Source organism: Haplochromis burtoni, unplaced genomic scaffold, assembly GCF_018398535.1.
Source record: "Haplochromis burtoni strain Fernald_Lab_line unplaced genomic scaffold, NCSU_Asbu1 Contig_164, whole genome shotgun sequence".
NCBI lineage: Eukaryota > Metazoa > Chordata > Actinopteri > Cichliformes > Cichlidae > Haplochromis > Haplochromis burtoni.
Genome location: NW_024582525.1, coordinates 254,905 through 274,570, shown reverse-complemented (window position 1 = coordinate 274,570; position 19,666 = coordinate 254,905). Strand labels below are relative to the sequence as shown.

The 19,666-nt window shown below is 40.3% G+C and overlaps 1 protein-coding gene across 22 annotated transcripts in view; it reads left to right on the top strand.

Moving 5' to 3' along the window:
• Positions 1-52: 52 nt before the first annotated feature.
• The window catches only part of c2cd5 (C2 calcium dependent domain containing 5), a 28,166-nt gene continuing 8,552 nt past the window's right edge, over positions 53-19,666 (top strand). For 4 of the 22 annotated variants that reach the window (XM_042225224.1, XM_042225220.1, XM_042225219.1 and 1 more), the window contains exons 1-18: positions 53-3,429; positions 3,862-3,970; positions 4,118-4,204; positions 4,336-4,507; positions 4,599-4,694; positions 4,989-5,144; positions 5,229-5,466; positions 8,909-9,066; positions 10,904-11,128; positions 11,555-11,643; positions 11,955-11,990; positions 14,361-14,469; positions 16,301-16,354; positions 18,028-18,142; positions 18,509-18,607; positions 18,715-18,826; positions 18,914-18,993; positions 19,409-19,595. In XM_042225224.1, the coding sequence (XP_042081158.1) occupies positions 3,881-3,970; positions 4,118-4,204; positions 4,336-4,507; positions 4,599-4,694; positions 4,989-5,144; positions 5,229-5,466; positions 8,909-9,066; positions 10,904-11,128; positions 11,555-11,643; positions 11,955-11,990; positions 14,361-14,469; positions 16,301-16,354; positions 18,028-18,142; positions 18,509-18,607; positions 18,715-18,826; positions 18,914-18,993; positions 19,409-19,595 (2,103 nt within the window). In that variant the 5' untranslated portion in view covers positions 53-3,429; positions 3,862-3,880. Of the gene's footprint in view, positions 3,430-3,861; positions 3,971-4,117; positions 4,205-4,335; positions 4,508-4,598; positions 4,695-4,988; positions 5,145-5,228; positions 5,467-8,190; positions 8,307-8,908; positions 9,067-10,903; positions 11,129-11,554; positions 11,644-11,954; positions 11,991-14,360; positions 14,470-16,300; positions 16,355-18,027; positions 18,143-18,508; positions 18,608-18,714; positions 18,827-18,913; positions 18,994-19,408; positions 19,596-19,666 lie in introns of those variants that run through there. The other 18 variants (XM_042225222.1, XM_042225227.1, XM_042225226.1 and 15 more) reach the window with 15 other exon arrangements.

Here is a 19,666-nt window from a genome sequence, read left to right as displayed (position 1 = left end):
CCCTATGTTAAATTTGAAACAGACAGAAAGAAAGAAAGAAAGAAAGAAAGAAAGAAAGAAAGAAAGAAAGAAAGAAAGAAAGAAAGAAAGAAACTATGATGCCTAATTGAAGTTCTCACTTCTCACGTCAGGAACGAGTCACTTTACAAGCGGGAAACAGCTTCGCCTGCATTTTATAAGTCAGACCTGTAGATCGAAGATCGTCTATTGTGACGAATAAATCTCCCCTTTTCTTCTTTTTGTTTTAGAACAGAGGTTTCTCACCAAGATACAAATTCAGCACTTTATTTTTGGCCACCTAGCTAAAAATAAAACAAAACAAAAAACTGTTAAGATAAGACTCTACATAAAAATAAAATAATAAAAGAAATAAATAAAAGAAATTCGTGGCAAAGGGAGGAAGACTGAGTGGGGAACGTTTTCAGCCTGAAATGCGTGACTTTCTGTGGTCGTTGGTAGCTTTCATCTTCATATTTGTGGTACAGTGATGGCATCTCCAGAGATGTTTACAGTGCGTCGGTATTATAATGTTATTTATTAAAGGCAAAAAGTTCCTGGCCTACCAATAAACCAAAAGGATTTCCACCTACTAAAGCATACTATTAGGTGTCTGGAATAAGAACCAGAATCTGATCTGAATGAAAGATACAATATTCTTCATTGTGTGAATGCTGCACAACTATGAAACTGTATTCTTCAGGGTAAGATGTATGCATAGTTTAAACGTCCTTTATTCTTGTGCACACTAAAAACTTGGTGCCCTTTCTCCAACTATTTCAGCTATCCGCACAATGTGTTAAACCCGCTCAGACATTAACACATGGTTGGATTAACCTGTTAGTGGCCCATGGGTGCAGAGAACAGAGTTCCCAGTACATAACTGTTTTTTGTTTTGTTTTGCTTTTTTGTATTGCTCAATAATAAGGTTTTATGTTAAGTGGTTAAAGTTATTTTTTTTAATTAAGTGATCAACTGTCAAGATCACTGTCACCAAATGTTTTGGACATCAACACATCATGATCCAATAAGTAAATGTGATGCAATTGAAATATGTAAAATCAAAGGTTTATTTAAATTCAGTTAAATAAATGAAATTGAACCTGATTCAATCAAATTCAATGTTTTACATTGAACTCATGTAACAATATTACAGTGAAATGCAGGTTACTTATATAAAGCCAGAATTTATGGGGAAAAATATATTTTGTAAGATAAAATGAGAAGTTGATGAGATTTTATCAACAAAAAGGTGTCAAAGTTCATAAAGTTCTACAAAAGATTTCTGGCCACTATTCAACCCAAAAGTCAAAATATGAAAGAGATGTGACCACAACATATTAAATTCCTTACTATATTTATATATATGTACTTAATCCTTACTAGATATGGTATCTGAGTCTAGACAGATAGAGATAAAACGGCATGGTAGTAATTCATATAGAAAAGAAAAGAATAGAATAGAATAGAATAGAATAGAATAGAATAGAATAGAATAGAATAGCCCTTTACAACAAAGTTGTGTGTGCTCAATGCCAACTGTGCCAGCTCTGCAGGAATAGAATATAAACAAATCGCAACCCAAACTGCATATTTGTGTTGCAGTTGGTTAGACATAATTTCATAAGCAGTATGTCCAGACTATATAAATTAATTATGATTTAAAACTATAACTGTGAAACTGTGCTCTTCCAGTATGACTTATATTAATTGTTTAGAGGTTCCACTAAAAAACACAAGTACCCACTTTGTTGTGTTGGAGACATAATAAGGGCACCATCAAACCCTGCAGGACTTTTCTTCTTTGAGCCATAAATGTTAGAAGGAGCCATGAACCTAGTGAATCATAGCTCCTGCCTTCTGGTGCCCTTGGTTTAGTTTTCCCTACTTTGTTAAGTTATTTTGTTGTCCTTTTCAGATTGTTTCATGTATTGTGATTAAAATCTATTAGTGTAAGGGAGATTTAATTTTAAACCTTGGTCCACAAATATAGGTAGTCATACATGTGTAACTAAATCTCTTTTTATGTGACAGGTGTTTGTCTTCACACATATCATACATACTAAAAATACCATTTGACTCCCCTCAGTAGACAAAGGTGACAAGCTGTGTTTGATATAGACTAATCCACCTGGCACAAGAGTTACGTGTACTACAAAAGAACACTGTGTAATGTTTTCCTGATGTCTTTTCTTGCTTTGTTTTGCAGAACATTTTTACAGTTCTTACACATAACATATTACATATACATATATAAAAGGCTCTCAGGTTGAGATGTAATGGTAAATCTTTTAAAAAATGAAACAAACAATGTATAATTTTAATTTAGAAAAACAAAACAAAAAACGGGCACAACTCCTTCCCTGAAATTCACGGGGGCTGTAGTTTTAAAACATATAACATTCAAGCTTGAGCAAATGGAGAACATGCTGAGGGTTTATTTTCAGTCAATATTTCTAAGTACTCAAAGCACCTGCAACAGTGCAACAGTTTCTTGTTGAGATGTTTGGAGGACTACGGTTCAGGCAGTAGGCTACTCTACTTCTAGTTTAGGTCTTTTGTTGGGTTTTCCTGATTATTAGGAAAGCCTCCTCCTATTATAGGTTTTCCTGTTGTCATTTCTGCAAAGATATATATTTTTTTCCGGATAAAGTATTCAACGTGCGCAAAAAAAAAATAAAAATAAAAATACAACAGCAGGATTGTTAAAAAAAAATCTATCACGTAACCTCTTACAGTACCCATGCACGCAAAACATTTTGCATTTATTTTAATAATACTGGGAGTGTTTGCTTCCTCGTGCTACGGTCACATGGAAGGTAAACGAAGTTGTCAAAGTTGCGCATGTTCAAACCAAATCTCTAAGATGCCTTTAAGGGATACACTTAACGGGGGAGCTGCTATTGAAATAGATCAAATTAAGCGAAATTGAACTACTGAAAAGCTAAACTTAATACTTTGACTGCATATAAGCACGTTTTAATCATCCTAGTGGAAGTAGATATTATATTATTTCTTATATTATTATTTTTATTTGAAGCAGGGGCGCGTCGACGTAACGTTCGCATGTTAAAGTACATCTTTACGAGATACACACAAACGCAGCACACAACAACCCCAAGTGAGAATTCATTCATCATGGGCTTCATGCTGTCAAGCTAGCCGTTGTATTTACGCGGGACGTGTGTAATAAATAGTAAGTGAACAGTAATGCCATTTGTAGAGCATCGCCAGTATCTGTAAAGCCGCAATATCTGCGGCTGGATGATTTCTAAGTTGAGCGACACTTTCCTGTGTGGTGTACTGGGAACTCACGTCTCGTGTTATGGGAGAGACACGGAGGTCAGACGAACGGTGGACTGTCAACAATAATGTCCGAGTAAAACGAGACTGCTGCTGCTTGGCCAGCTGTATGTTAATCTTCTAGCACTGGTAAGGATGCTACAGTCTGCACTGAAGACAACATGCTTATTTTGTAGCTGCATAGGTGGAGGGTTTGCCGTGTGACTGTAAAAACATGGCCGATCAGGTAACTAGAGCTAAAGAGATTCTGACTGCAATGCAGTTAACCTAAGTGGCTTTTCGTGTTAGCCTCGTGTTGCTAACTTAATCTAGCACACTGATAGTTTGTTTTTTGTTTTGTTTTGATAAACGGCAATCCAGTAGATAACCTCAAACCGAGTGGATCAACCTTTTTGAAAAACAAGAAATACAAATTGTAGTTTAGCTTTTAGCTAATTAGCTAGTGAGCTTGTAAACAGAGGAAGGGGCTCTGCACGTTATCACCAAAACATGTTTACCGACGCGTCGATGTTTCCTGTTGCTAAGGGCAGTGTTGACAGATTTAATTATATATGTTGACAGATCAGCGTAAAATTGAATCATGCCTGGGAAACTGAAGGCCAAAATTGTGGCAGGGCGCCACTTGCCTGTGATGGACAGAGCCAGTGACCTTACTGATGCTTTCGTAGAGGTAAGAGAAGAATTTATGTACTTAATTTGTTTACAGCAGTGTGGCTGTACATGAACTGTTTGTCCTAATGGTGATAGTCACTTCCCCTCTAAAATGAGCCAAGAAAAGCAATTAGGCATTTAAAAAAGGTGTCTGATTACATTCCAGGTCAAGTTTGGAAACACAACCTTCAAAACGGATGTCTGTCCCAAATCCCTCAATCCACAATGGAACTCGGAGTGGTTCAAATTTGAGGTAAAATGCCTCTCTTTGAACATGAGGGACCGATGTTATTACTACATTAAATTGCAATCAGATTCAGTAGATTTCTAAACTCTCCTCCTCGCTTTTGCCTCTTGTTCCTCTTCATGCCTTGCTGTCTGTAGGTCGATGATGAGGACTTGCAGGATGAGCCATTGCAGATCACAGTATTGGACCACGACACTTACAGTGCTAATGATGCCATAGGGAAAGTTTACATTGACATTGATCCACTGCTTTACAGTGAGGCTGCTTCTGTCATCTCTGGCTGGTTTCCCATCTATGATACCATCCATGGTATAAGAATCAGCTAATCCATCCACAATGATCACTAATTTTATTTTGTTTTCTTCATGGCCTTATCTATATTTCTATTGTTTGTCATCAGGAATTCGAGGGGAAATAAACGTCATTGTTAAAGTGGAACTCTTCAACGATTTGAACCGTTTCAGACAGTCTTCATGCGGGGTCAAGTTTTTCTGCAGTAAGTTTGGGTAGATTTTTGATTCTAAATGCATCATAAGACATAATTTTCAGATTTATGTGAGGGAGAGCAGTTCATTAGATGGCATTGTAATCAAGTTTTTTGTGTCATAATGATCTTGCCAACAAAAAAAGGGGTTATTCCTTGATCAGCAAAATTATAAGCCGTGTCAGTGCCATCAGCACATCTGTAAACAAGGAAATACCACTTAAAACTGTGCAAAGATGGAATATCAGCTATAACAAACCTTTCTCGTGAAATCTAAGTTCCTTCCCCTCTGTTTCTGTATGGCAGCCACATGTATTCCACAGTGCTACAGGGCAACTTTGGTGCACGGCTTTGTTGAGGAACTCGTGGTAAATGAAGATCCAGAGTACCAGTGGATTGACCGTATCAGAACTCCCAGGGCCTCCAATGAAGCGCGACAGAGGCTCATCTCTCTCATGTCTGGTAAGAAAATTCAGGTGTGGAGGAATGAGTGCCCCAATTTTCCCTGTTTTGTTAACATGGCCGTGTGTTACCCCCCCCGTCCAGGAGAACTACAGAGAAAAATAGGGCTTAAAGTGCTGGAGATGGGTGGGAATGCAGTAGTGGGCTACTTGCAGTGTTTCGACCTGGAAGGAGAGTCGGGCCTGGTGGTCCGGGCCATAGGTACCGCCTGCACGCTGGACAAACTCAGCTCTGGAAGTGCCCCTAACACCAACACACACATGCACCCAAACACAGCTCCTGCTTCCAATGCCTGCAATTCCCCCTCTAAAGATGGAAAGGAGTGAGTATGAACCAACAACACGAGCATGCACACTACTACCTCTTTTATGTGCAAGACTGTGAGGTTTGGGAAAGACGATTGTATGTGCACGAGAGGGAGAGTGTGTGGATTAAAGCGTGTACTGTATAAAGGTTTATGTGCACACTCCTGTGTGTGTCTCAGTATCTCTTGATTCCCCTTTGCACTTGGTGTGTCCATTGTATCACGTGTAGTGCATCATAAAACTAACAGCACACGACATAACCTGAGACACACACATGTACAGTACACACACAGCCATCCTCAACCCCCTCCTCCTCCCTTGTCTGTGTCTGCTCTTTTAGACTCCTCTTGCATGGCTTTCTGCTCTGCCTCTGCATGTTCTAGTGCTGCATCTTTTTAGTGAGTATCTAGTACACATGTTCTGCTGTGCCTCTAACTATGTGGTTACTCACTTTTTTCTGCTTTTCCCATCATAAGTGATTTGTTTTGTGGTTTACATCCAGTTCCTGTAACCTTAACGACTTGGTGTGCTTGTGTGCCTCTTATTCTCTTCAAACTGTACATCTGTGTGTCGGCGTGTGAGATTTTGTGTAACGGGGATGTAAACATCTGCTGGTGGTGAGATGAAATGTGTGAATTTAATTGGAAAACTTTTTTTTTTTTCGGTGAGGAGAACAGTCATGAATGTCCACTAAAAATAGGACGAAGTGATGAATCGAAGGAGAGAGAGCGAGCGTAATTATTGTACCGGAGTTCATTTTCTTCTTTCTGTTATGATTGTCTTTCTTCATCTTTCCTTTAAGACTTACCTGCATTTTGGTTTTTCTTTCAATTAAGAAAGTGTTATAAAAAAAAACCTATTTCTTCTATGTTATCAGAATCTAAACAGCTATCTGTGATTACACACATTCTTGATTGTTTTTAAACTGGTTATTCAATGAGCTAAAGCTGCCATGATTCGGGATTCTTGTCGTTTAATCTCTTTCAGGTATTTATTGTTGTTTAATTTACTGACACTGTTCAGCAGTAGTGAGTATAAAGAGAAATTCCACTAAATTTAAATCTATTTAGTAATTTTGGGTTTGACCTCAAGGTCAGAGGTCAAGTCTTGTGAATTCAATAACTTGATAAGGTTATAATAACAGATTTTTAATTTCCCCATAGGTGTATCTAGGGCTGTGCGATACGACCAAAATCTCAAATCCCGATATTAAGACATCTATCGTCCGATAACGATATAAATCACAAAAATGTAACATTTTCTGTAAATTCTGTGAATCTCGGGCAGCTCGACTTGCGTGAAGTGTTTCCAGCTGGGCGTCGTACCTGGAGTCGAGTGTTTTAACTGATACATGAAACTATACATTTTTAGACATAAGTTGTAACGGCCGCCGTTTTCTTTGTGAGTATTTATTACACGGCGTGCTGCGGGGAAAAGCCTGTTCTAACGTTTGAGTCTAAGGTTTATTTTTTAGCACCTGGCGGCTCTTTTTTGCTTCTCATCCGTAAATAATCTGCATCTTTCACGTGATTCAGTTTATTTTGAAAAGTCTCAACAGGATCTTGAGCTTTATTGTGAAAGGTTTATGTGGAAACAAGCGGACACACGATGTTTACCGTCGTTGTTGCTAACGACAACGCATAAAAACAACGCTTGTCTGTCTGTAGTGTGGTTATATTAAATATAAGAGAAAGAGAGAACTTTAAGAAATTAATATAGCCACTACAGTGACCATCAAAATAATGAAAAAATATTGCCGTAAACAGTTTATTTTGCGACACCACGAAGCAAACGATAGCATAAAATGAAACGATAGACGTTTTTATGTCGTCATCCGATATATATCCTTATATCAAACACTAGGAGGTTGAGGGGTAGCGCTGGCAGTTGCCAGTCATTTACAGTCTCAATTCCTTCCCTTCAATAAATGCACTTTCAGTTACTACAAAAAAATACAGTCACTTCTTTATTTAATTGTCTATCTATCTTTGCTTAGGCCTCCTTTACTTACTTTTCAGTAAAAACAAACAAACAAAAAAGACATAATGAGAACAAAATGGTGCCAAAGTGGAAAACAAGGTCATCAGATTGCTTTTTTTGACCAACAGTTCAAGATGTAGCGGTTGGATATTTTACACTATTATAAAATAAAGGACCTTTCTTAATCAGTTTGCTTAAAATTGATATCCACAGTTACTCCATGTATTAAAATGATTGCCGATTATTTTCTTTTACTTCTTTTTTTAATACTTCAGCCATAATGGAGAATTTTAAGGTTTCCCAGGGAGCCATATAAAAAGAAATTCTTTCCAGGCTAGCTTATTTTTGGTTACTTATCTGTAATGCTGTAGAGCTTTCGTTACCTTTTTTTCCCCTCGTGTTTGCATCCCTGCTCTGTATATGTGCGAGACTGAGATTTCAAACTGAGAGCTGCGTGTTGTTTTCGTGCTTCTTTCACATGACTTTAAATTGAATAACAGTGCAAAAAGTGGGAGTTTTAACAAAAAAAACCCAACAACCTCTTTTTGCTGTTCTTTTCCTTTTTTGTCTCCCTTTTTCACTCTACTGCAATGTTGTGTTGTGTTGGTTCTTGTGTGCACCTCTTTCTTCCTTTCTGCCAACATTTGGATTTGGACGTTTCTCACCGCTCGTGTCCATATCGGCCCTTCGTCTTCCTCTCTCTCTTTTTCTTTGTCTTTCTCTCTCTCTCTCACTCTCATTCTTTCTGCTGATTGGCCCAGGTCTCCCCTTGCCCACGGATGCCGCTCCACCCACAACAGCCCAGTGCATTCGGTCTGCAGCTCCCAGAGACTGTCCCAGAACTTCTCAGTCTCTGTACCCACACTCATCTTCACTGGTACGCAGAGGCAGGAAAGGAAATAGGTGCAGGAGAAAGGCAGGAAATCAGAAATGCAGTGTAGCAATAAAGCTATAAGATAGAAGCATCAAGGCAAAGAAGGTAGACAGACCCTTAAGTCCTTAAAAATGCTTTTAGTCTGGAATCCCTCCACTTCTCATTTTCTAATTACTGCGGGGTGGGCAGTCGGGTTTGCAGTTGCATCAGCATTTCTGAGGAAGGGCCTGTAATCACCCTACAGTCACCTGACCTTTGCTTCACTCTACTGGGACACATGCTTCAGCTCGTCATCCTCTGTTAATCTGATCTTTTTTTGTCTGTTTTGCCATATTGCTTTCTTTAGTTTCATTTATGTGTGTGTGCGTGTGCTGTTCTTCGTCCTTACTTTTTGCTTTTCACGCTTGCTTTTGTTTTTTTGTTTTCCAGCCATGCGTAGCACCTGACAACACACCTCACCCAAAGCAAACAAGTGTCACATTAAAAAGTCACCCTTCCACTTAACAACCTCGGTTCACTCTCACCCACATATGCGCACACATACAAACGCTCAGAGGGGTGCAGTGGTGACTGACGTGTGTGTGTGTGTCATGTTCTCCTGGCAGGCCGGTATTTGTTGAGGATCTGCCCTCGTCCTCCGGCCCGCCAACCCCTTTCAGAGCCCTTCCCACCTCCTCCTCTCCTCCCCCCTTCTCTCCCTCCAAGCCATGCAGCCGCCAGTCCTCATCATCAGACACAGACCTCAGTTTGACGCCCAAGACGGGTAAGAATACTTGGCCCCGTCCCTCTTTCCCATTCTCATCCCTCCCTTCTCCTACACTTCATATTGGTGCTGCTGTGTGGTTTTGTTTTTCAAATTCAGTTTATTCAGTTCATTGTTTAAGAATATTTTAACATTATTTTCTGTTGTAAGTTTTATTATAAATATTTATTAAGCCTTGCCTCGTCTCCCACTTGTCCTCAGTGGCCTGGTGTGTCTTCTTGTTTCACACTTTGAAAAACAAAACAAAACAAAACAAAAAAAAAACATTTTTAATATTTGTAATATGAAACATGTGCTTCATAGCCTGAAGGCACACCAGATCTCTGTATTTGTTCCGTCCCCTTGTTGTTGTAGCTTTAGAAGCACTGTGTCTCATGGGGGCTGTTGTTGATTGAAGGTCACTTCTCCATTAGTAGTCATTATGGTTAATCATTGAGGAAGAGATAATTTTGGTAGAACTCTGCCCTAAGGACAACTTAAGCACATTTTAACGCAGGCCACTAATAAATGCCACAAAAACTGAGGAACTTTTCACCACAGCTGCCCTCCCGAGCCCTCAGGATTGGACCTACATTTTCCCCTAATCCACATTCCTCCTTTCTTTCCACTTCATTATCTTTCTTGCTCATGTTTCCTCTTCTGTGCCTCCTTTCTTTTCCTCTTAAGCCATTTTCACATGTAGATTGCAGGAGTCCAGACTTGAATCTGATTGAATCTCTGGAGAGATCGAAAAATGGCTATGCACCAACGCTCCCCGTCCATTCTGATGGAGCTTGAGAGATTCTGCAAAGAAGAATGATAGAAACTTCCCAAAATTAGGTGTGCCAAGCTTGTGGCATCATACTCAAAGTTTTGCAGAGAAAAATGAATTTAATCAATTTTTGGAATAAGGCTGTAACATGGCAAACTGTTACAGCTGTGAATACTTTTTGGGTGCACTGTATAGCTAAGTCTTTAGGATTTAACACTTTTTCAATAAGATTTGACTGAGTTGTAGACTTTTAAGCTTTAATTCAAGGCATTTGACAAAGTTATTGCATTAACTTGTTAGGAATTACAGCCAATTGTTTACATAGTCCATTACATCCAATTTCAGAGGAATGTTCTTTTGTTATTCCGTGATAATTTAAAAGCAGATCTAACCGAGTGAAGAGCACTTTTGGTAAAGTTGGAACAATCAACGAGATGCCTAAACTGAGGTTTTCACAGGTCGTGACAGGAAGGCCAGATCAGACCACCGGGAAACATCTAGAAGAGCCTTCACAGTTCTAGAAAAATCTTTGGACAGATTGAAACCAAGATCAACTTGTACCATAATGATGGGAAGATAAAATTATGGAGAGCAAGAGAAATGACTCATGATCAGAAGCATTGATTGTCTGGAGTTCATGTGTGAAAATGGCTTTTGCTTCCCATCATTCTTCAGCATTTTTCCTTTTTCTCTCTCCTTACAACCAGTACATGCAGTGCACATTTGATAAATGTCATTAAATTATTTGAATCGAAAGTATATTTTGGGTTCTGCAACACTGAAAGTCATCAGTTTGTAGTTAGCATGCTAATTTAATTAAAATGTGGACCAGCCATGTAATGTATTGACAGCTGATCCGCTCACCAAGGTCAGTATCAGTACAATGCCCAGCTTACTTAATACTAGCTACCTACTTTGCATAGTTCATTTCTCTATGCTTGTGTCCACTTTCCTCCTCATCGTGCTCTTCTCCATCTTCTCAGTTGTTGTGCTTCTACCTACTCTCTTCATTGCTCTCTGCCTATCCATTCTCAATATATCTGTTTTCTTTATGCACCCTCCATCTTTTTCTCTGCTGTTGGATAGAGGAGCCCCATTCAGTGAGATGCAGACCTGGGATCTTCCTCTGCCCCAGCTCCCCCATCCTTTCCACAGACACTCTGTCCCTTCCTGGTTCTGGCTCAGTGGGCTGTGGTCGTGGCTCTAATCCCAGGGCAACCACCTCAGCCCCACTCTCCTCCATCCAGTCAGACTCTGCCTTGCTGAGAAAGAGCGTGTCCTTCACTGAGGACCTGCTGCTGGCAGCCTCCGGTATAGTAGGCCTGCTGTGTGTCACTGAGTGCCAGAACCTTATAACAGTGAAGTGTTGGCATCTCACTCATTTGATGGGTCAACAGCAGGACTGTTCACACCCAAATTGTCTTGACTGGTTTTGTCAGAAACACTAACTGCTCACAGTCCACAACACTACTGTGAGAGTCCTATTCTGAATACCTTAACTCCCAGCATGTGGTTTGATGTATTTTCTAGTGCACTAAATGATCAGAATAAGTTAGTCTGAGGTTCATGAGGCTGAAGATCATTAGGTTTTTTTCGTCCAAGTTCAACTTTCTCTTGATTTGTTTTAACATGAATGCTGCAATGTAATAATCACCTGACAGTTTGTTTGTCTTTGTGTTCGGCTGACTTTTGTGTTTAAAATGACAAAACTGAAGCCAGGCTCTCCTCTGTGATCAGGAATGGGCAGTGGAGGCAGCGCCGGGAAGGAGGCGGGACCTCTGAGGACCCTCCTCAGACAACAGACGCAGACAGCTCTTGAGCAGCGGGTACGGTGACAATGGTGTCACTCATCGTCCACGCTTACAAACAATTAATTACTAGCTCACTACTGGTGCAGACACCTGAGACTGAAATGCAATGTCACAGCTGGCGAGCCATTTTGGAGAGTTGAGGGTTTGACATTTGTGTTGGCGTTGCATATCAGCCTCAGATCTCTGTGCAAATGGTGAGTTTTAACACAGGTGCATTCTTTGTGACAAATTCATAACTGACATTGGAGAGGTGTTTAATGGGGATCGGTCTGTGTAAGACCAAGTAATGTTCCATTTTTTGTGTCTCGACCACTTATGCTATTCAGGGAGCGTCTTCCTCTGGGTTATTGTTAAACGCCAGGGTATGTCCCATCAGTGTGACACCTTCTCACTCTCCACCTTTCCCTTGAAACCCTAACCAAGCGGATGGCCACCACCTAGCCTGAGTCAACTCCTAACCTAGCTCTTTTTTTTTTTCTTTTTTTTATTGCTCTGCACCCTCCAAACCCTAAAAGATTGACAAACATGTAAGGCAGAGTGCCTGAGGTTAGGAGTTGGGCTCCCTTCTTGTTCGAAGGGGTGTGTTTGAGACTGTTCGTGTTTCGTCTGGATATTCATCTCAAGTGCCTCCCTCCTTCCAGAAAAATTTCCTGACTTTGACTTTTGGTTTCCCGTATCAAAAACAGGAATGAGCATACTCATCTCATCAGCTCATTCTTGTGACCTGGCTCAGAGTGGGAGGAGCTGTCAGACAAATTGGAAGACATCTTCCTTTTGTGGAGTAGTGGATACGATTGAAATTTGTGGCATTCCCACCTGATTTCTGATCACTGAAGCCATCCATCACATACTGGTCCTGCATGGCTGGGAATCACTACGTCCCTCTGCTTTTCTGTGAGAGTGTTGTCTCTTCAACTAAGAATGAATACCAGCAGGCTTTGTTTCCTGCTCCTCGTGTGAGTGAATGCATGGATTTGCATCACATTACTTGGCTAGAGACAGAAGACCAGCTGTGTTCTTAGTGGGCAGAGACAAGCATGTAAATCAGAGTAATGATTCACAGCCGCAAACTACTTTGTCTGTCTTTGTCCTTCACTTTCAGCTCCAGACCTAATGAATGCATGTGTATACGGTAGACTCAAAAGGATTCAATCACTACATCAGTGACACTAAATACCTAGGCTTTCATAGATGTTTTTCTCAATCATTTCCAGCTGTATTTGAAATGCTTTTGAGTTTTATTCCTACATGGGTAGGCTGTAGGGGGGAATCTCAGTGGACAAAACCTGCATGGGGGGCTCATCACACTCTGTCCTTGGTGCATGTTTCCACTTATCCTATACCTGCTGTAACTTAAGTCTACATGCATCATGTTTTAGACTTTAAAACAGTTTTGATTGATAATCACCTGCTTCAGTGTGTGTTGGAAGAGGAAAAAATGTGAAGTTTGATATCTGGTTCTGCTTTAGGATTTTCCAATTTCTCAGTTTTTGCATAGAATTGATACTGTGAGGTTTCTGGGGTTGAAGCCTTTAAAAATATAGGATGATCTCTATTCAAAGTATTTACTAATTAATTTTTTTTGTTATGCAATATAAAGATCTTATTAGTATAGTACTGTAGTGTGCAAAGGTCTTGAGCTAGCCCTTGTTTTTTTTCTGTTTTTTGTTTTTTTTAACTAAATTACCTCCAAGCAGGAAGTAGGTGGTTTTGAGCAGTAGTTCTCCAGTGTTCTGAAAGTCTTTCTAGGTTTTTTGATTTGCATGTTGGCTGCTTTTTCATTCATTTTCAGTCCAGTCCTTGTACGTGACAGTTTTTCTTATTGTTTTTGTCAAGCCACTAAAAACTGATGTCTTAATCATGCAAACATAAAAAGGAATTTAACCTACCTATGTCTGCACATTACAGTCAACTTGGCAAAGAAACATTTTTAAGTTGTATCTTTAGGGACTTTTTTACTAGCAGACCATGAGAAAAAAACACTTTGTTCACTTTTATTTAGTTGACTCTATGAAAAATTGCAAATGTAACATGATTAGATAGATGTATTTTTGCACCAACAAGGTGATTTTTAAAGAGCTATTAGCTGAGAACCAGATGAACAGTAATTGAAATTCATATATTAAAAAAAGGAAATAAAATCCAGCAAAGACCTGACACAGGACCTCGCTGTGGCTTAATTTTTCAGCACAACAGTGATTCCAAACACAAAAGAGTTAAAAGCATACATGGCTAAAAAAAAAAAACACATGAAGTGAAACATTAACACGTGAATGTTCTTTAAGAAGCTTGGAGAACTTTTCCTGAAGACTACTGAGAAGGACGCTTGGCTGAAAGACTTCACACTTTAGTGAAGATTAAAAGAGGTCCTTCCAAATATTGACCTTTCAGGCTAGTTAGAATTGTAAAAACTGTTTTTGCCTTATGTACTATATTTCATTTATGTTTGTAGAATTCCCATTTTCTTGGTAAAATATAAAGAAATATAGGCTGACTCAAGACTTTTGCCCACTACTGTAGGTGTTGTATCTTATAGTGGTGTTTTAACCACCTACCTAACGCAGAACAAATTAGCCTTGTCAGCAAAAAGTAAATATTTGAACTCAGTTTTGAGTTGAGAACTTAATATTCAGCAATGTATAAGTAAACATGAGACACAAAAATACTGGAAAGGCCCTTTCTGTAAGTGACCAGTGTGTGTGTGTTTTTTTTTTTTTTAATTAAATGTGTAGGAGTTCCCCTTCTTCACCTTGACGTCGTTCCCGCCTGGTTTTCTGCTTCATGTTGGTGGAGTGGTCAGCGCTCGATCTGTCAAATTACTGGATCGGATACACAACCCCGGTGAGTTCAACACACAAAAGCACACAAGTTCCTAACGTAGCTCGTCCATCGCGCCGTGAAAAGATAAGAGTGAGCTTTTTCCATTGATCCTACAGTGTTGTGTGTGTTTGATCTCGTTGCAAATGGCTGTTAGTCAATGCTACCCATTATCCTCTTGTGTTGCCAAATTTTTCCAGTGTATGGTCCTACTCCCAATTTGTTTGCAAAGGAAAAAAAAACAATAAGTTGACGGTCAGACTTAAGTTTATCTGCAAGTCCTGTAGGTAGCAGGTGAAAGCTGTTCCTGGTCACGCCGATAGGCTGCGTCTGCAGTAGTTTGTTCTAAACTTTAGGATGGGCTATCATCACATGTGTCAAACATTTTTATGGATAGGGGCAACTTTCACCTTGTCGTTTGACTCACTGGCTTTATGTAATTAATAGTCTGTGCTGGTCATGTGGTGGCTCTGTGTGTGTGCCTGTGCTGTGGTTGCTGTGTTGTTGTCGTGCAGTGCTGCCCCCTGCGGCTGAATTGCAGTAGTGGCGCATGGCTCCAGTGTTTTGCCTGCTACTTCTGTTGTGTGTGTGGTTGGCTGTAGGTGGCAACATATCGGGGTGCTGTGGTGTCTTGCTTAAGCTCTGCCAGCCTTTCTCTGTCTTTATTGAACTCACTATGTTGAATCTGTTCTTGTGTTAAGAGGGGCATAATAAATACACCTTCAAATGAGATTTACAGACATTTGCTTGTCAGGTGATCACCTGCCTGTTAACAGTGTTGAAATGCCTGAGTCCAGTTTATAGACTTAGTAGTTTTACCTTTTAGCTCAGTTTACTAATAGCCTACCAATACGAATGAAGGATGTCTGAGAATCTAATCAAAGGGGAGTGTTGATGAATGTGGGCTGGGTTAGGATAAGCAGGGCTCTTGTCAGAAGTGGACAGGGGAACTAAAATAAGACTGTAAAAAAAGGTGCTGTGATTAAACCTGTAGTCTTGTTTAAATTAGACTCAATGACCCTGATTGAAACTCCAGGATTAACTTGGAAAGCAGTCTGAAAAGAGCCCTGTTCACTGTTGCCTTTCTACTACAGAAAAACATCAAAGGTACCCTGTGGAGTTTTTATTCAAAAATAGCACCAGGGAGCGATATTTTTACAAGTGCATTACCTTTTTAGCTTGTTTTTACTTCGACAATAACAACAATAACTTAACAGTTATGCTCTGCTTAACTCGGGCTTGATCTGCTGGTTATTAGCAAAATACATTAGCTAATGCATGTAAAAGCACTTCATGTAATGTTTTATAAATGCATCCAAGGCCGTCGTTGTTGAATCACTGCAGCTAAATGTTGGCAACCCAGATGACTTCTATCACTCACTCAGGTTGGTCGGCCTGCTCCAGACTGGCACCGTTTGAACCTGTTGACTGATGATTTAAAATCGGAGCAGGGAGGCATTTACAGTAAGAACATGCCCGGTGCATTATGATGAGACGCATTCGTTTTTGTTTACGTGAAAACTCCACAGTGCGCCTACATGTACTTACAGTCGCTGCATGCTCCTTTTTGTGTTGTAGAGCTTCTCTTCTCCTTATGTTAAAAACAAAATAAGTAAATATAGCCTGACGCTTTTACTCATCTCAGTTCTCCTCTCTTCCTCATCAGTCTTTTTCTTCTCTGTCAGATTGTTTCAATAGGACCTAACTTAGTTTGTCGTCGCATTAGTGACTGTGAAGTGGTGTCTGTCTTTGCATAGTGATTGTGGAGTGCTTCTGTTGTGCTGTGTCGGTTTGTTAGACTGTCTCTTCTTTTCTTTTTCTCTCTTTTCTGTACTAACGGTGTGTTCTGGCCCAGCCTTGGGTAACACGCGCTCATACAAACTGCTAGACTGGAATAGTGTCACTGCAGGTATTTTCCCCCCTTTTAATGCTCTCACCCACAGGAATGATGGCAGCTCAATGAAATTAAACCCATGTCTGCTTAGTGTTAAAATATAACGCCCCCATAGAAAGCTTAAGTAGAATTCAGCATAGCCTCATATTGCTGAAAACTTCTGACTTCAGTGAGCTGCCATCTTCCTCTCTCTAATCTGTGTGTTTGCGTGTGTGTGTGTGCTGAGTTGAGTTGAGCATGCCCTGTGTCCCCACCCCACCCCATCCAGCCTGGCCTGGCTACCCCACACCCAGCGCATCCTGCTGCACAGAAGAACTCCTGCTCTTCACTAACGTTGTCCCAGCGCTGTTTCTAACGCTTCCTGAATGAACATTGTGGTCAAACCTGTCTAGACCACAGGAGGTTTAGGAGGTTTACTCTGTCACAAAGAGCCACTGAGGCATGTGCATCCTTAACTCGCTGGGCCGTATTCATACTGAGAGAAAGAAAGTGAAAGAGAGAGAAAAGTGATGAATGGATGCATGGAAAGAAGTCGTTGGGGGGCGCAGTTGAGGAAAATTAACTGGATCTGGGACTTTACGGTGGGGATGGAGGGAAAGAGGTGAGCTGACTTAAATAATGGAGTAGATTTGATGGACTCTAGTGAATGAATATGGCCCTTCTCTGCCCATGACTGTGCACATGGTCATGAGTGTGCACGTTGGTGAGCCTGTGCCTGTTTGACATAACTGCTTCTGGTTTAAAGAAACCCACCTCGTGGGCCTAATGCCTGACCATCAGTCATTGTTCTTCATCTCTTCAGTTTCACAGCCCATTCTTCTCACCCCCTCATTCATTCCTCTCCCCTGTCTCACCTACCATTTGAGTTTCTCTCTGTATTTGGGAGGCTCTGTCAGCATGTAGCTCTCCCAGGGAATCATGGGGTGAAGCTCAATACTCTAATGTAGCTTTTTTTTGGTCATGTCCTCTTTGTTCAACAGCCTAAAACAACCATATGAGTCAGATTAAGCTCTCAATTTGCAATGATTTGGCTTTAAAGAAAAAGATGTTTGCAGCAAAGCCTCATGAGAATATTGAAACACACCCATGGTTTAGCATAAGTATGATGAAGGCTCGATCGCTTTAAAATTACTAGCTTTGTCACCAGGATAGGAAAGCACGTTTAAAATCAGGTGTAGTGTCTTCTCTTATATCAGATTTTCTATCTATACTAGCACAGCCACATAATGGCTGGTGGCTGTGTCCTTTCTGTTAGTGAAGCTGGCTGAAAGGAGACAAAGAGAAGGGAGACATGAACATATATATGATGTCCACTAATGAACTAATCTTGTCTGACCATTGACTCTGCCTTCATCATCATCATCTCTCTGAAATTCTCACAAACCATTTTCAGTGTCAGTTTGTTTTACAAACTCACGGTTGGTTTTGGCCTGCTTTGATACACTGTTTAACCCATAAAACATCAGAAAATACAAACTGTAATGTTGGCTGTTTGTTGATTTTCTGGTAAGTCAAAGCAATCAGATTAGGCACCGGATTATGCACAGATTTCCTGTTAGTGTTGTTTGGATTTGTGAGGGTACTGCATTTTTAACCTATATTTTAGTGTTCAGTGAGGTGTTTTGATAAATAATTCAGTTAGAAATGCGTCGTGAAGGCTGTTTGATTTAGAATTGTGTGTTTCGCAGATGAGCCCGAGACTCGCGATGCCTGGTGGGAAGAGATTCGCCAGGAGATCAAATCTCATGCCAGAGCTCTCGGTTGCCATGCGGTTGTAGGGTACAGTGAGAGCACAAGCATCTGGTATGTACTGCGTAAACACACAGAAAAGTGTGCATCTCCCTGTACAACGCATCCACTTAACACACTGTTTGCTGCTACAGCTACACATGTTTCTTTTCCAACTATTTATTTATGAGTGAAGTATGTATGTGTATATATGTATATATTGTACTATTCTTAGTTAGTGTATTGTCTGTCTTGTCTTAATGTTGGTTTAAAATGGAGCACTGTAACAAAAAAATAATTTCCCCCAGGGATCAATAAAGTATTCTGATTCTGATTCTGATTCTGAAAACACTTGGATCCTTGTGATTTCTCTCTTTGTGTCCTGCTCTCATTGCGCTATCTTGTTTTTCTCTTTTCATTTCTCCCATTGGCTCAAAACAGCGAGGAGGTGTGTATTCTGTCCGCATCTGGCACAGCAGCCATCTTGAATCCTCGGTACATGCGTGAAGGCTGCCTGGACATCGGCTGCACCGACCACAGGTTGGTTTCTTTTTTTCTTATTGTTCAGCTCAAAGTCTCGGACAGTCTGAATGTCAGTCATCACGTGTTTATGACAACGCACCTTTTTGGTTTTTGTTGTTCTCCAGGTTTGAGGAGCCATCGCCACCGAACTGTGGCTTCTGTCACATCCCGTACGATGAGCTCAACATGCCCTTCCCTGCACAGCTCACCTATTGTTACCACTGTAGACGACAAAAGGTATCAAATACAGTTAATTTCTTTTTAGGTTAAATAAAAGGTTTCTGCTCTTTAAAAATATCAATAACTACTGCCTTTTTTTGTAAGGTTCCTGATGTGCTCTTCACAACAATTGACCTGCCATCAGAAGCAGCTGTTGCAGGAAAGGGCTGCCTTATCCAGGCCAGGTATAACACCTCACAAACCCACAAACCCTTCTTGATATTAGCAGAAAAGGAGTTAAAAGGCTTTTAAAAAATATTACTTAGGGAAAAATACACACACACACACACACACACACACAACTCAAATCTGTAAAAGTAAAGTATATTACAAGCATTTCACTCTATAATCTAGCTATAAATTATAACTTTTACAGTAGATATTTCAGATAACATAATTTATAAGACCCAATATTCTTCAGTGGTATCATGTGGACTAAACAATACACCTCAGACGATGCATTTTGACATCAAAGGAAGTGATCAAAGTGAGCAATTTTGACCAATCAAGGTCAATTTTAGACCTCAATTGGGTTCAGTCAAGCAGGTTTTCTATGAGTGGATCAATGCACCTTCAATGCCAGTGCCTCTTATCTGTCAGGCTGTGCCGTCTAAAGAAGAAAGCCCAGGGAGAAGCGAATGCAACGGCCATCTCTAACCTGCTGCCTTTCATGGAATATGAGCTACACACTCAGCTGATGAATAAGCTGAAACTGCGGAGCATGAACGCACTGTTTGGCCTGCACATACAGATCAGTGTTGGCGAGAACATGCTCCTGGGTCTGGCTGTAGGTTAACCTTTCATGCTAACAAGTGATTATGTCGCTTTTATGTGTGGTGGATCTTAATCGAAGTAAAC